At 41.4% G+C, this 15,563-nt stretch overlaps 1 protein-coding gene across 1 annotated transcript; it reads left to right on the top strand.

Annotated features, from left to right (window-relative positions):
• The first annotated feature begins 7,436 nt into the window (after positions 1–7,436).
• On the top strand, positions 7,437–14,805 carry LOC109901611 (lens fiber membrane intrinsic protein). Its single transcript, XM_020497615.2, has 5 exons — positions 7,437–7,546; positions 8,871–9,093; positions 11,394–11,534; positions 12,381–12,515; positions 14,588–14,805. Exons 2-5 carry the CDS (start codon positions 8,916–8,918, stop codon positions 14,656–14,658), a joined length of 525 nt encoding a protein of 174 aa, XP_020353204.1. The 5' UTR covers positions 7,437–7,546; positions 8,871–8,915; the 3' UTR covers positions 14,659–14,805.
• The last annotated feature ends 758 nt before the right edge of the window (positions 14,806–15,563 follow it).

Genomic DNA, 15,563 nt, shown 5'->3' with positions numbered 1-15,563 from the left:
AAAATATATGGCAGAGTAGAAATTCAACTGGATGAGCTTCGGAGATGGATGGGAAGGGTTGATGGTAGCTGAAAGATGGGATTAAAAACAAACAAAGGATAATTGTCGAAAGGTGCATTGTGTCCGTTAAATGTATATAGCATGTATAAACTGGAATTAGAAGCCTAAGTGTTGTTGTCCATTAGTTTACTTGAATTAGGAGAGGGGTGGGTAGGGTTAGGGGAAAATAATTCAGAAAAATATATTTAAAAAAAGACATATGTGTGTATGTATATACAATACCAGTCAAAAGCTTGGACACACCTACTCATTCAAGGGTTTTTCTTAATTTTTTACTATTTTCTACATTGTAGAATAATAGTGAAGAGATCAAAACTATGAAATAACACATGGAATCATGTAGTAACCAAAGAAGTGTTAAAGAAATCAAAATATATTTTATATATATTCTTCAAATAGCCACCCTTTGCCTTGATGACAGCTTTGCACACTCTTGGCATTCTCTCAACCACCTTCATGAGGAATGTTTTTAAAAAGTCTTGAAGGAGTTCCCACATATGCTGAGCACTTGTTAGCTGCTTTTCCTTCACTCTGCGGTCCAACCCATCCCAAACCATCTCAATTGGATTGAGGTCATCTGATGCAGCACTCCATTACACTCCTTCTTGGTCAAATAGCCCTTACACAGCCTGGAAGTGTGTTTTGGGTCATTGTCCGTTGGCGTATCACTGCAGAATACTGTGGTAGCCATGCTGGTTAACTGTGCCTTGAATTCTAAATAAATCACAGACATTGTCACCAGCAAAGCACCCCCACACCATCACACCTCCTCGTCCATGCTTCACGGTGGGAACCACACATGCGGAGATCCGTTCATCTACTCTGTGTCTCACAAAGACACAGAACCAAAAATCTCAAATTTGGACTCATCAGACCAAGGACAGATTTCCACAGTTGGTCTAATGTCCATTGCTCGTGTTTCTTGGCCCAAGCAAGTCTCTTATTGGTGTCCTTTAGTAATGGTTTCTTTGCAGCAATTCGACTATGAAGGCCTGATTCACGCAATCTCCTCTGAACAGTTGATGTTGAGATGTCTGTTACTTGAACTCTGTGAAGCATTTATTTGGGCTTCAATCTGAAGTGCAATTAATTGCCAATTTCTTAGGCTGGTAACAAATTCACTTATCCTCTGCAGGATACCATCTACTTGATGGTTTTTGTGACTGCACTTGAAGAAACTTTAAAAGTTCTTGAAATTTTCCGAATTGACTGACCATGTCTTAAAGTAATGTATTTTTCCTTATTTTAGCTGTTCTAGCCATAATATGGACTTGGTCTTATCAAATAGGGCTATCTTCTGTGTACCTACCTTGTCACAACACAACTGATTGTCTCAAACGCGCTAAGATATAAAAACATTTCACAAACGAACTTTTAACAAGGCACACCTGTTAGTTAATTTAAATGCATTCCAGGTGACTACCTCACGAACAGTGGTGGAAAAAGTACTAGAGTGTCATACTTGAGTAAAAGTAAAGTTTACCTTAATAGAAAATGACTTAAGTAAAAGTCACCCTGTAAAATAGTACTTGAGTAAAAGTCTAAAAGTACATCGTTTTAAAAATACTTAAGAATAAAAAGTAATTAGAATTGCTAAAATGTACTAAGTATCAAAAGTAAAAGTGTAAATAATTTCAAATTCCTTAATAATAATAATATGCAAACCAGACAGCACAATTTAAAACTTTTTTTATTTTTTATTGACGGATAGCCAGGGGCACAACTCCCAACACTCAGACATAATTTACAAACAAAGCATTTGTGTTTAGTGAATCTGCCAGATCAGATGCACACAGTAGGAATGAACAGGGATGTTCTCTCTTCAAAATGTAACGAGTTATTTTGGGTGTCAGGGAAAATGTATGGGAGTATAAGGTACATCATTTTTTTCAGCACATTCCAATGATTAAACTGGGGGGGGGGGGGCAAAATTGCTTTATTTGAAAATTGCACCAGATTTATTACATTGCCATGATTATTGCTGAATAAATTTCTCACCTTTTGCTGGCATAAATTTCTTTTGGAATGTAGTGAAGGTAAAAGACAGTAAAGATACCCCAAAAAACGACTTAAGTAAACCTACTTTAAAGTACTACTTAAGTACTTTACACCACTGCTTTCAAACTATTTAAAAAAGGCTTAAATGCTGCATCCCACACTTCTATGAAAAGACGAATTGTTGTTCAATATTTTGTTTATCAATAGATAGAAACACAATCTCCTGCTTTGGTATAGGCTATGATGTAATGCTCAGCAATACTGTAGTCTACCCATACTGTCAACTATTTTAAATAGGCTACCGTCTTTTTACATTCGAGCATACTTGACTATTTAATGGATGAATGGTAATATTTGTTGTCTAGTAGCGGGAATAAACCCGTCAGAAAAGGAGAGATGTACTGGAATACGATTATTAAAAAATAAACAAAATAAAATAAACATAAGGTTATATGCTGCTCCTTACCAACGGCAAATGCACCTGTTTTATCATTAGGCCAATGTCTTAATGTTTATTAGCCTGCCCTTATTAAAATTCCCATGCATCAAACACCTCCATTTCCCCCTAAATTATATTGATGCCTTAGTTCAATGGTGCCACCTGTCAATGATTTGAGGGACGATTGAAATGTTTGGATAATCCAGATATGTTTACAATTGTAAGATATGTAGTTATAACACATTCCGCCTACTGATCATAATCAGTTATTCTACATGTACCAGTCTAAAAATGAAGGCACAATCAGAATGTGGACGAGATCTGGGCCCGTATCCACAAAGCGTCTCATAAGGAGTGCTGATCTAGGAACTGTTTATATGATCCAAAAGGCTAAACTGATCCTAGAGCAGCACTCCTAGATTATTTGTGGATACATGTTAGGACCAGGTATAAACAGGGCAATGAACTCTAGCTCAAGCTGCTGATTAGTGACAGATGACAAAGCTTGCTTGGTTAGCAGAAAGCTATAAAAAAAAGTGCATGTCGCAGAGTCTTGTATCAACAGAAACCATGAGCCCTCGTGACAGTTTGAGTCACTCATCCACCTTAGTTCCAATGATCTTCATGTCATCATGAATAGACTGACTCATCTCACACACACACACACACACGTGTTTCACATATCAATACAAAATGTACTGTCCATTACAGTGAGAAACAGAAATGTATCTTCTGCTTATTTCTCAGCCCCCGATAGCACACATCACATACACAGTTGAGAGGAGCAGATGGTCAACCCACAGTGCATATACACTGAACAAAAATATAAACACAACATGTAAACTGTTGGTTCCATGTTTCATGAGCTGAAATAAAAGATCCCTGATCTTGTCCATACTCACAAAAAGCTTATTTCTCTCAAATGTTGTGCACACATTTGTTTACATCCCTGTTAGTGAGCATTTCTCCTTTGCCAAGATAATCCATCCACCTGACAGGTGTGGCGTGTCAAGAAGCTGATTTAAAAAGTAGGGTCATTACACACATGAACCTTGCGCTGGGGACAAAAGGCCACTCATGTTTCAGCAAGATAATGCATGGCCCCACGTCACAGGGATCTGTACACAATTCCTTGAAGTTAAAAATGTCCCAGTTCTTCCATGGCCTGCATACACACCAGTCATGTCACCCATTGAGCCGGTTTGGGATGCTCTGGATCGACGTGTACGGCAGCATGTTCCAGTTCCCGCTATTGAATAGGATTGGGACAACATTCCACAGGCCACAATGAACATTCGGATCAACTTTATGCTAAGGAAATGTGTCGCGCTGCATGAGGCAAATGGTAGTCACACCAAATACTGACTGGTTTTCTGATCCACGCCACTACTTTTTTTAAAGGTACACTACCTGACCAAAAGTATGTGGACACCTGATTGTCAAACATCTCAAATTATGGGCATTGATATGGAGTTGGTACCCCCTTTACTGCTATAACAGCCTCCACTCTTCTGGGAAGGCTTTCTACTAGATGTTGGAACATTGCTGCGGGGACTTGCTTCAATTCAGCCACTAGAACATTAGTGAGGTCAAGCACTGATGTTGGGCAATTAGGCCTGGCTCGCAGTCGGCGTTCCAATTCATACCAACGGCGTTCAATGGGGTTGAGGTCAGGGCTCTGTGCAGGCCTGTCAAGTACTTCCACACCGATCTCAACAAACCATTTCTGTATGTACCTCGCTTTGTGCACGGGGACATTGTCATGCTGAGACAGGAAAGGGCCTCCCCAAAAACTGTTACCACAAAGTTGGAAGCACAGAATCATCTAGAATGTCATTGTATGCTGTAGCATTCAGATTTCCCTTCATTGAAACTAATGGGCCTAGCCAGAACCATGAAAAACAGCCCCATACCATTATTCCTCCTCCACCAAATTTTACAGTTGGCACTATGCATTCGGGCAGGTAGCATTCTCCTGGCATCCGCCAAACCCAGATTTGTCCGTCGGACTGCCAGATGGTAACGCGTGATTCATCACTCCAGAGAACATGTTTCCACTGCTGCAGAGTCCAATGGTGGCGAGCTTTACACCACTCCAGCCGACGATTGGCATTGCGCATTGTGATCTTAGGCTTGTGTGCGGCAGTTCGGCCTTGGAAACCCATTTCATGAAGCACCCGACGAACAGTTCTTGTGCTGACGTTGCTTCCAGAGGCAGTTTGTAACTCAGTAGTGAGTGTTGCAACTGAAGACAGACGATATTTATGCACTTCAGCACTCAGCGGTCCCGTTTTTGAGGCTGAACCGTTGTTGCCCCTAGATATTTTCACTTTACAATACCAGCACTTACAGTTGACCTGGGCAGCTCTAGCAGGGCAGTAATTTGACAAACTGACTTGTTGGAAAGGCGGCATCCTATGATGGTGCCACATTGAAAGTCACTGAGCTCTTCAGTAAGGCCATTATACTGCCAGTGTATGGAGATTGCATGGCTATGTGCTCAATTTTATATACCTGTCAGCAATGGGTGTGGCTTAAAAAGTGTCCACATACTTTTGTATATATATAGTGTATCTGTTACCAACATATGCATATGTGTATTCCCAGTTATGTGAAATCCATAGATTAGGGCCTAATGAATTTATTTCAATTGACTGATTTCCATATATGATCTGTAACTCAGTAAAATCTTTGAAGTTGTTTAATGTTGCATTCATATTTTTGTTCAGTATGGATTGAAACAGCATAGTTGTAGAAACCTCATAGCAGCAATTAAAATCAAAAAGGTGCTTCAGTACACAACAGAAATGAATAAGGAATTTTGGTCGTTCTACGCAAGCTCATATTCCTCTCAAGGGAAGCTCGACAAGCAAAAGCTGGAATGCTTTTCGACAAACTTAAAACGACTTCAGTTATCAGAAAAGGACAAAGCAATGCTAGAACAACCCATTGAGTTACAGGAGATCTTCCTAGAGGTGTTCAAAGACTCCGACATGTCTTCAACACTTCCTCCTTCAATGCACATAGTCATTATTGCTTTAAGACCGGGAAAGAACCTCTGGCTCCAGGCAACAATACCCAATTTCTCTCCTCCCCTGTGATGAAAAGGTGCTGGCTAAAGTACTTTCTAGTAGACTGTCTAAGGTAGTGGGTATTATCATTAACCCGGACCAGTCTGGGTTCATACTACAAAGATTTCGACCAGACGACTGGTCAACCTACAGTAGCCTAATGCAGGACAACTTCTCCAAGTATTGCTCTCTCTCTCGATGCCAAAAAGGCTTTTGATGGTGTTGAATGGGAATATTTGATGTAGATAAACATATTTTGATTTTGTAATCATTGTATTTAATGGATTAAGACTTTATATGATGCCCCTTCTGCCTCTGTGTTAACAGCCTCCTCTCAGAGCCCTTTGAGCTTCAACGTGGGACCAGAATAGGTTGCGCATTGAGTCCACTAAATCAAAACCACATGTTATTTGTCACATGCGCCAAATACAACAGGTAGACCTTACAGTGAAATGCTTACTTACAAGCCCTTAAACAACAATGCAGTCAAGGGGGGGGAAAAACTTATGGAGCAACAATATAATAACAGTAGCGAGGCTATATGCAGGAGGTTCCGGTGCAGTCAATGTGCAGGGGGGCACGGGTTAGTTGCGGTGATATGTACATGTAAGTGGAGGTAAAGTGACTATGTATGGATAATTAACAGAGTAGCAGCAGCGTAAAAATGGGGGGTGGGTTGGGGACAATGCAAATAGTACGGGTAGCCATTTGTTTAACTGTTCAAGAGTTTTATGGCTTGGGGGTAGAAGCTGTTAAAAAGCCAAATAAATAAACTATATATTCAAAATAAAGCAGCAGTGCAGCGCCCCTGGATGGACAGCATGTTCTGATCTCACTCTTAGAATATACTATATTATTAGCCATGCTCCGTGTAGAAATATGGTACCCTCTACAAAAGTGTTCCTCAGTTCAATGATTAGGCCAGGATTCAATACAACCGCAGTCACTGTGGTCTTAAAGGCAATGTTCCCGCATTCGCGGAGATTGCGTTCACAGTTAATGTCGGGTTGGACATTGCCTTTATTAAAAGCCACATTGCCTGTTACCAGTGAGCGGATTTAATCCCGGTTTTACTCAATTTGGCTTGATGTTCAGAACACTGCAGATAGAAATACAAGGTGTACGCAACTCTCTACTCCACATGATATAGTCCATTTTATGCATTACATTTAGATCTGCAATACTCTGAGCTGCTCCGCATCCTAGCATTACTGCAGAACTGCAGGTGATGGACCATGGCAGGCATAAACACAATTCAAATTCTAACTGGGATATTCTCTGCATTGTCTGTTGGGGCAGTTGAGCCCTCCAAGACCTACCCTAGTGACCAGAGGGTTACCACTGACTAGTGCAGGGTTAGCCAAATCCGGTCCCGAAGAGCTTCTAGTTGTTCCAAGTGTTCAATCCAGCCCTGTTATAACACACCAGGTTAAAGTATTCCATATGAAACTATCAATCAGTGTTACTATAGGGCTGGACCCTGGACCAGTGAGTGACCATGTACTGTACAGCATGACATGCTGACCCTGGATGGTACCCACTACCCACCATGGCGGTAAGGACATGGTGAACCCAGCTCTGGCATGGCTGAATCCGCGTGGTGTTGTGGCCCTCTATCCACAAAAGAGTTCCGCGACGCCGAGGGCTGCCTGCCAGGGCAACTCAGCCACTCTCTAAGAGGAAGGCAGAATAGGTAAGGAGGAAGAGGCCATGAGTGAAGGTGTAAGAAATGCAGATGGAGTGAGCAAGCAAGTGTACAGTTTAGAGGGAGAGAGTGGAGGCAACGGGGTAACGGTGCGCGATAGAGGGATGGAGAGGGAGTGAACGAGAGAGAGAGAGAGGGATTACCATCATTCACGTTGCACTCGATCATTCCCTCTATTGTACAGGCAGACAATGAGGGCCATGGGTAGAGGGTTTAAAAAGGATAGACTCACGCAGACAGCAAACCACCCAGCACAGAGACAGCAACCAACAGGTATCTGCAAACTTTCCTCTTTTTTTTTACATGGATATAAATGGACTATATACTAAAACACATTATAGCAACAAGAATACGAGGGAACTGCTCTTTGGAGAAAACTCACTTTATATCTTTGGTCTGTTATTTAAGTTATTTCAATCAAAAGAACAAATATAATTTAGAGTATAAATGGGCCAGTTAACATTTGATTGAGCTTTTGGTCTTTGGATGCATTGAGGCTGCTGCAGGAATTGAAATGGCAACTATGGAATATGGTACCCTTTCTTCACCATCATGCTGCCCCGAAGGGCTTGGATATTTCTTCACCATCGTGCTGCCCCAAACGGCTGGGATATTTCTTCACACCAGATCTTTTCACATTGCCCTTCCAGCAGGGTTCCAAGCAGCATATGGTGGATGGTTTGGTTCGGCTCAGTAGTTTGGAAAGGGTAATGGTACCCCATCACGCTGGTCACAGAGCAACATGCTGACAGATCTATTGCTCAGCATTAGAAGATTAGTTGTGATGCGCTGGGGGAATTAGTTGGAAACAATGGTTTGAAATCAGCCTGTTCAGCACTCTCATTGACATGCAGTCATTTTGGTTAAGTGCTTTGTTTGGTTTGGCAAAATGTGCAGGTTTTTGCTTTTGTTCTTGGTGGCTCTTGATCAGATAGGTGGAAATATGCATTCAATAATGTTTAAATGACATTTTAATGGATTGGAAATGGAGTTAACTTGAGCAATCTTTTTTGCAAAGACGCTTTGCATGGTGACTAGAAGTGCAGTTGTTGTTAGTGTGCTTATATTTGGGTAGGTGTCACAACCACATGCCATTAAAACTTGATGTGTCCGCTCTGAAGCCTAAAGGTGTTAGTGTTGACTTCCAAATGAAGGCCCTGCTTGAACTTCAAAAATGCATCCTTCCTTCAGTTCTTCCTTCAAGCCTAATCACAGATTAGACTAAACTGCTTTCGCCTATGAAAGGATGTCAGTAAAATTGAGCTCAAGGCTGTTTGCAATGCCATCATTGTAATGTTCACCCCAACACATGTCCACCCGTGCCCCCCCCCCCCCCCCCCCCCGGCATTTTTGTTGTTGTTACTTCCTCACCCAGTCTTCTATCCAATGTATGCCATAAGTTCGAATCGTGGTTCTTTCCTTCTGATCTGTTCAACAAACAGGTGGTAAAAACTCAACACATGGTACACTTTTTAAAAGTAACAAATGTTATCCTCCACTTCGAGATGATTTTGTTCAAGCTTGTATTGGTTAGAGTGATACATAGTGATGAACTCTTTCAAATCTTAATTTATTTTTCATTTTTACCTCAAAACAGTTGCGGTGCATTTAGGAGGACTGTGCTATCCCAGGCTTCTCCTTGATGCTGTACACTTTAGCAGGAGGGGGCACACTCTGTGGTGTGGCCGCCCTCGTGCTCCTCATAGTCTCCACGGCAACCGACTTCTGGATGCAGTACCGCTACTCAGGCGCCTCGGCCAACCAGGGCCTCTGGAGGTTTTGCATCAATCACAAGTGCCATGCCCACACCATCACTGTGGGTGAGTAGTACAATCTACCTTTAACTAATAATTTAGGATCCACTATGAATTTTTCTTACTTTGAAGGGATTTTGGCATGCAAATAAGAGCATGCTACCTGGGGTCCATTGATTCTCAGTGCTTTTTTGTTGTCAATGCTAATGTGGCTAAGGCAGATAGTGGCTATGGTTATTTATAAGCTGGGTGGTTTTGAGCCCTGAATGCTGATTGGTTGACAGATGTGGAATATGAGACCGCATATCAAGGGTATGACAAAACATTTATTTTTACTGCTCTAATTATGTTGGAAACCAGTTTATAATAGCAATAAGGCACCTCGGGAATTTGTGGTATATTGCCAAAGTGCCATGTCCAGGCACTCCGCGTTGCTTCGTGCCTATGAACAGTCCTTTGCCATGGTATATTGGCCATATACCACATCTCCTCAGGCCTTATTGCTTAAATATACATAATTATTCTTGGCCCATAAACTACTTTCAAGGTAAGGAACCTACAAGTCATTTTGTATTTTTTTCTACCCTTTTAACCTAAACTCTTGTGATCAAGAGTCTGTTTTTGGCCTAACCACTAAAACTGACCCTGAACGATAACGATTATGAATAGCCTATAGAGATACTGTAAGGTGAGTCAAATTATAGTTACATAAAACTGCTAACTATTTGGATTTTTTGAATCACACATAACTACAATACACATGTTGGCCTACATACCAACCTATAAATAAAAAACTTTGATAGCTACGAAGGAGATTTCTTACCAATGCTAATATACTAAAGTATTCAGATCCCTTGGCTTTTTACACGTTGTTACTTTACAGCCTTATTAGAAAATAGATTAAATAGTTTCCCCCCTCAGTCTACACACAATACCCCATAATGACAAAGCAAAAATAGGTTTAGAAATTTGCGAATGTATTAAAAATAATAATCAGACCCTTTACTCAGTACTTTGTTGAAGCACATTTAGCTGCGATTACAGCCTCGAGGCTTCTTGGGTATGACGCTACAAGCTTGGCACACATGTATTTGAGGAGTTTCTCCCATTCTTCTCTGCAGGTCCTTTCAAGCTCTGTCAGGTTGGATGGGGAGCGTCGCTGCACAGCTATTTTCAGGTTTCTCCAGAGATGTTCGATCGGGTTCAAGTCCGGGCTCTGGCTGGGCAACTCAAGGACATTGAGACTTGTCCCAAAGCCACTCCTGCATTGTCTTGGCTGCGTGCTTAGGGGTTGTTGTCCTGTTGAAAGGTGAACCTTCGCCCCAGTCTGGGGTCCTTAATGCTCTGGAGCAGGTTTTCATCAAGGATCTCTCTGTACTTTGCTCCGTTTATATTTCCCTCAATCCTGACTAGTCTCCCTGCCACTGAAAAACATCCCCACAGCAGGATGCTGCCACCACCATGCTTCACCATAGGGATGGTGCCAGGTTTCCTCCAGACGGTTTCATCAGACCAGAGAATCTTGTTTCTCATGGTCAGAGTCCTTTAGGTGCCTATTGGCAAACTCCAAGCGGGCTGTCATGTGCCTTTTACTGAGCAGTGGCTTCTGTCTGGCCATTCTACTATAAAATGCCTGATTGGTGGAGTATTACAGAGATGGTTGTCCTTCTGGAAGGTTCTCCCATCTCCACAGAGGAACTCTTGAGCTCTGTCAGTGACCATCGGGTTCTTGCTCACCTCCCTGACCAAGTCCTTCTCCCCCGATTGCTCAGTTTGGCCAGGCGGCCAGCTCTAGGAAGAGTCACAGTGGTTCCAAACTTCTTCCATTTAAGAATGGTGGGGGCCACTATGTTCTTGGGGACCTTCAATGCTGCAGAAATGTTTTTTGTACCCTACCCTAGATCTGTGCGTCAACAATCCTGTCTCGGAGCTCTACAGACAATTCCTTCGACCTCATGGCTTGGTTTTTCCTCTGACATGCACTGTCAACTGTGGGACCTTATATAAACAGGTGTGCCTTTCCAAATCATGTACAATCAAATGAATTTACCACAGGTGGACTCCAAGTTGTAGAAACATCTCAAGGATGATCAATGGAAACAGGATGCACCAGAGCTCAATTTCAAGTCTCATAGCAAAGGGTCTGAATACCTATGTAAATAAGTAATATATATATATATATATGTTTGTTTTTTTGCTTAAAAATAGAAACCTGTTTTTGCTTTGTCATTATGGGGTGTGTAGATGGATGAGGAAAATAATTATATATATTTTAGAATAAGGCTGTAATGTAACAAAATGTGGAATGTCAAGGGGTCTGAATACTTTCCGAATGCACTGTATATGACGTTGTCCTCTCTGCACAGCCTTCTGGGACGCGACGAGGGCCTTCATGCTGCTGGCCGTGCTGAGCTGCTTCGCTGGCGTGGTGCTGGGCCTGAGTGCCTTCGCCAATGGCACCAAGAGCAGGAGGGTCCGGATGGGGGGCATCGCTCTGCTCCTCTCAGGTAAACACCAGGGGCCATATTCATAAAGCGTTGCAGAGTAGGAGTGCTGATATAGGATCTGTTTTGGATTTTAGATCACAATGAATAACATTATATGGACATGGGGGACCTGATCCTAGATCAGCACCTACTCAGATGCTTTATGGATACCGGCCCTTATGTGAAAAGACAGGAAAGGAGAAAGCATGGAAGGCCAACAGGGGGTTTGCCTTGATCTGTCCAGTTCCTTCAAGGAGAAGACACCAGTTTACACAATGGAAGTAGAAAGTATGGGATAGCGGACCAGTCAGGAAAAAATATATAGTGGGGAGAACAAGTCTTTGATAACCTGCAAAATCGGCAGTGTTTCCTACTTACAAAGCATGTAGAGGTCTGTAATTTTTATCATAGGTACACTTCAACTGTGAGAGACGGAATCTAAAACAAAAATCCAGAAAATCACATTGTATGATTTTTAAGTAATTAATTTGCATTTTATTGCATGACATAAGTATTTGATACATCAGAAAAGCAGAACTTAATATTTGGTACAGAAACCTGTTTGCAATTACAGAGATCATACGTTTCCTGTAGTTCTTGACCAGGTTTGCACACACTGCAGCAGTTGGAGTGTACCTATGATAAAAAATTACAGACCTCTACATGCTTTGTAAGTAGGAAAACCTGCAAAATCGGCAGTGTATCAAATACTTGTTCTCCCCACTGTATATATAATAAATCAGGAATTACATTTTGCAAAATTGTATAGACTTGAACAAACATCAACATTATTTAAAAAAACTTCTGTCTTGGCCACATCGACATGTTTCTCTCTTTTGCCCCATCACATTTTCTTTCATCCCTCAGGTTTTCTTGCTCTGTTAGCTCTGGCCATCTACACGGGCGTGACTGTCAACTTTTTTGGCAAGCGCTTCCTTGATTGGCGCTTCTCCTGGTCCTACATCTTAGGTTGGGTGGCCATCATCTTAACGTTCGTTGCTGGTAAACTCCTCTAATAAACCCTCTGGTCTTTAAAGGGATAGTTTGAGATTAAAACCCTCTAGAGTCTAAGCGGGGTGGGGGGCTAACATGGAATTGTTTTAAGTTGGTCATACCAAGAATCATTTAGCTATTTGATTTGGAGTTTTAGGACCCCTTAACTTATCAAATTGTTTATTTTATTTGGCCTTACTGCTATTAGCCCATAGAAACGCCAGTGGTGGAGAAAGTACCCAATTGTCATACATGAGTAAAAGTAAAGATACCTTAACATAAAATGACAAGTAAATGTAAAAATCACTAGTAAAATACCACTTGAGTAAAAGTCATTTGTTTTAAATAGACTTAAGTATCAAACGTAAATGTAATTGCAAAAAATAAAAGTATAAATCATCCAATTCTTTATATTAACCAAACTGCACAATTTTCTTGTTAACTTTTTATGGATACCAGGGGCACACTCCAACACTCAGACATAATTTACAAACAAATCATGTGTTTAGAGGGTCTGCAAGATCAGAGGCATTAGGGATGACCAGGGACATGTGTGAATTGTGCGTGAATTGGACCATTTATGTCCTGCTAAGCATTCGAAATGCAACAAGTACTTTTGGGTGTCAGGAAGTAAAAGTTGTCAAAAAATATAAATGGTAAAGTAATGTACAAATACCCCCAAACAACTTAAGTAAATTTTACACTACTGAGCAATGCATTGAATAACAGCTTTGTACATGCATAATCAGATGGTCCCCAAAAACATTTTAAAGGAAGTTTGTTCTAGATCTGAGATATAAGATCAGGATTTTTTTCTGTAATTTACATGCATTTACCCTTTATTTTAGGCACAAAACTATATTCATATATACTTCCATAAAGTTTTTTTTTATCTGGTACCGTCTATCTCTTCCTAGGGCAAAACAACCGATAAGTATGTGTTAGTGTGTAGCCCAAATGGTTCAGACGCTACAGACAGATGTTGCAGATGGGATGTACGAACTTAGAAGAGTCCCGTGTTCGTGAAAGTCTCACCTTTCCATATAGGGGTCATAATAGTTTGTGGGCCACACCGTCCAGACGTTCGTGAGAAGCCCGATTTTCGGGACGTCTCATGGTCTGACAACACAGCTCTAGCTCTGCCACATTTCACCGCAGATGTGGAGGGCGACGTCGGCGGATGCAGTGGATTGAGACGCAGCCCATGCAAAAACAAGAAATAAATCTCTAGCTTAAACTGCTGGATTTTGATGTGGATATCTTTGTTATTATGCAAATTGGATTTCTCAGAACCGCAGACACAGACTCTAGGGGGTTAAGCACTTTTTTCTACTTATCCAGAATGCGTGCAGTTTGAAGGATGTTGAAGGTAGCTTCCAGTAGCTGCTCCTATAGACTTCGTCATTGCACCAATGCTAGTTAACAGTGGCTCCAGAAACTACCTTCAAACTGCACTCAGCCAGAAAAATGGTATCCATGAGTTCATTGAACTTTAATCTCAAACTATCCCTTTGTGTTTAAGATGTTTTTTTTTTTACATCAGCTACATTACAATATACAAGCTGGTTGAGAGAATGCCAAGTGTGTAAATCTGTCAACAAGGCAAAGGGTGATGACTTTGAAGAATTGTTTTAACACTTTTTTGGTTACTACATGATTCCATGTGTGTCATTTCATAGTTTTGATGTCTTCTATTATGTAGAAAAATATTTATTTTTTACATTTTTCTCTATAAAAAAAAAAAAACTTGAATGAGTAGATTTCCAAACGTTTGACTGGTACTGTACAATCTGGTGTTACTGTTGTAGTGGGGTTAGGATCAGCTGCAATCCATTGATTAGCAACACTCACGATCCTTCAACGTACATACTGTACATCTTCTGTGGTTCGGATGAATCCAACTTCTGCCACCAACGGACAGTGCTGTAGATATTGTGTCTAGGTCCCATGGGTTAGCTGGGTTGCAACTAGCTTTTCAGGCTGTCCAAATTCAGACTTTAAAAGAAGTCCCTCTCAGCACAGGCTCTTTGAAACTATTCCATGTTGTGACTCATCCATTTCATTGTTACTTGATCTTTCAGGTGTGTTCCAACTCTGTGCCTACCAGAAGAACATTTCCGAACCACCTCCTCCTAACATTCAAGAAAGCTAAATGGAGCACATCTTTTACTTGCACAAAACATAACGATCAACCTCTAGTCTTTAGCATTATCATTGATAGCAATGTGACCACAAGGGAAACTACCGGTGTCCTTTGGAAAAATCTACTGAACAGAATAAATAGGAATATTTGACTGTGGCCTGATCTCTTTCCTTCATTGCTTATACATATCTTTTTATCTGTTTTCCGGGTAAATGGACAATGAATTCACCTTCTAGGTCACAGAGTGACATCCATAAGAAGAAAAAAGTCCCCTTTTCAAGACCCTGTCTTTCAAAGATAATTCGTAAAAATACAATAACTTCACAGATCTTCATTGTAAAGTGTTTAAAAACACTGTTTCCCATGCTTGTTCAATGAACAATAAACATGCACCTTTGGAACGGTCGTTAAGACACCAACAACTTACAGACAGTAGGCAATTAAGGTCACAGTTATGAAAACTTAGGACACTAGACGCCTTTCTACTGACTATGAAAAACACCAAAAGAAAGATGCCCAGGGTCCCCGCTCATCTGCGTGAACGTGCCTTAGGCATGCTGCAAGGAGGCATGAGAACTGCAGATGTGGCCAGGGTAATAAATTGCATCGTCCGTATTGTGAGAGGCCTAAGACAGCGCTACAGGGAGACAGGACGGACAGCTGATCATCCTGGCAGTGTCAGACCACGTGTAACACCTGCACAGGATCGGTATATCCAGCGAAGAGCCCGGATCACAATCCCATTGAGCACATCTGGGACCTGTTGGATTGGAGGGTTAGGGCCATTCCCCCCCAGAAATGTCCAGGAACTTGCTGGTGCCTTGGTGGAAGAGTGGGGTAACATCTCACAGCAAGAACTGGCAATCTGGTGCAGCCCATAAGGAGATGCACTGCAGTACTTAATGCAGCTGGTG

This window comes from Oncorhynchus kisutch, linkage group LG13 (assembly GCF_002021735.2).
Source record: "Oncorhynchus kisutch isolate 150728-3 linkage group LG13, Okis_V2, whole genome shotgun sequence".
NCBI classification, from domain to species: Eukaryota; Metazoa; Chordata; class Actinopteri; order Salmoniformes; family Salmonidae; genus Oncorhynchus; species Oncorhynchus kisutch.
This window is presented reverse-complemented; position numbering and strand designations above follow the sequence as displayed.

Excerpts from the sequence above, each read along its gene's own strand:
- LOC109901611 (XM_020497615.2), top strand. The coding sequence starts at position 8,916 with ATGCTGTACACTTTAGCAGGAGGGGGCACACTCTGTGGTGTGGCCGCC. Across the intron at positions 11,535-12,380 it reads CATCGCTCTGCTCCTCTCAG|GTTTTCTTGCTCTGTTAGCT; the intron begins GTAAACACCAGG and ends TTCATCCCTCAG. Across the intron at positions 12,516-14,587 it reads CATCTTAACGTTCGTTGCTG|GTGTGTTCCAACTCTGTGCC; the intron begins GTAAACTCCTCT and ends TTGATCTTTCAG.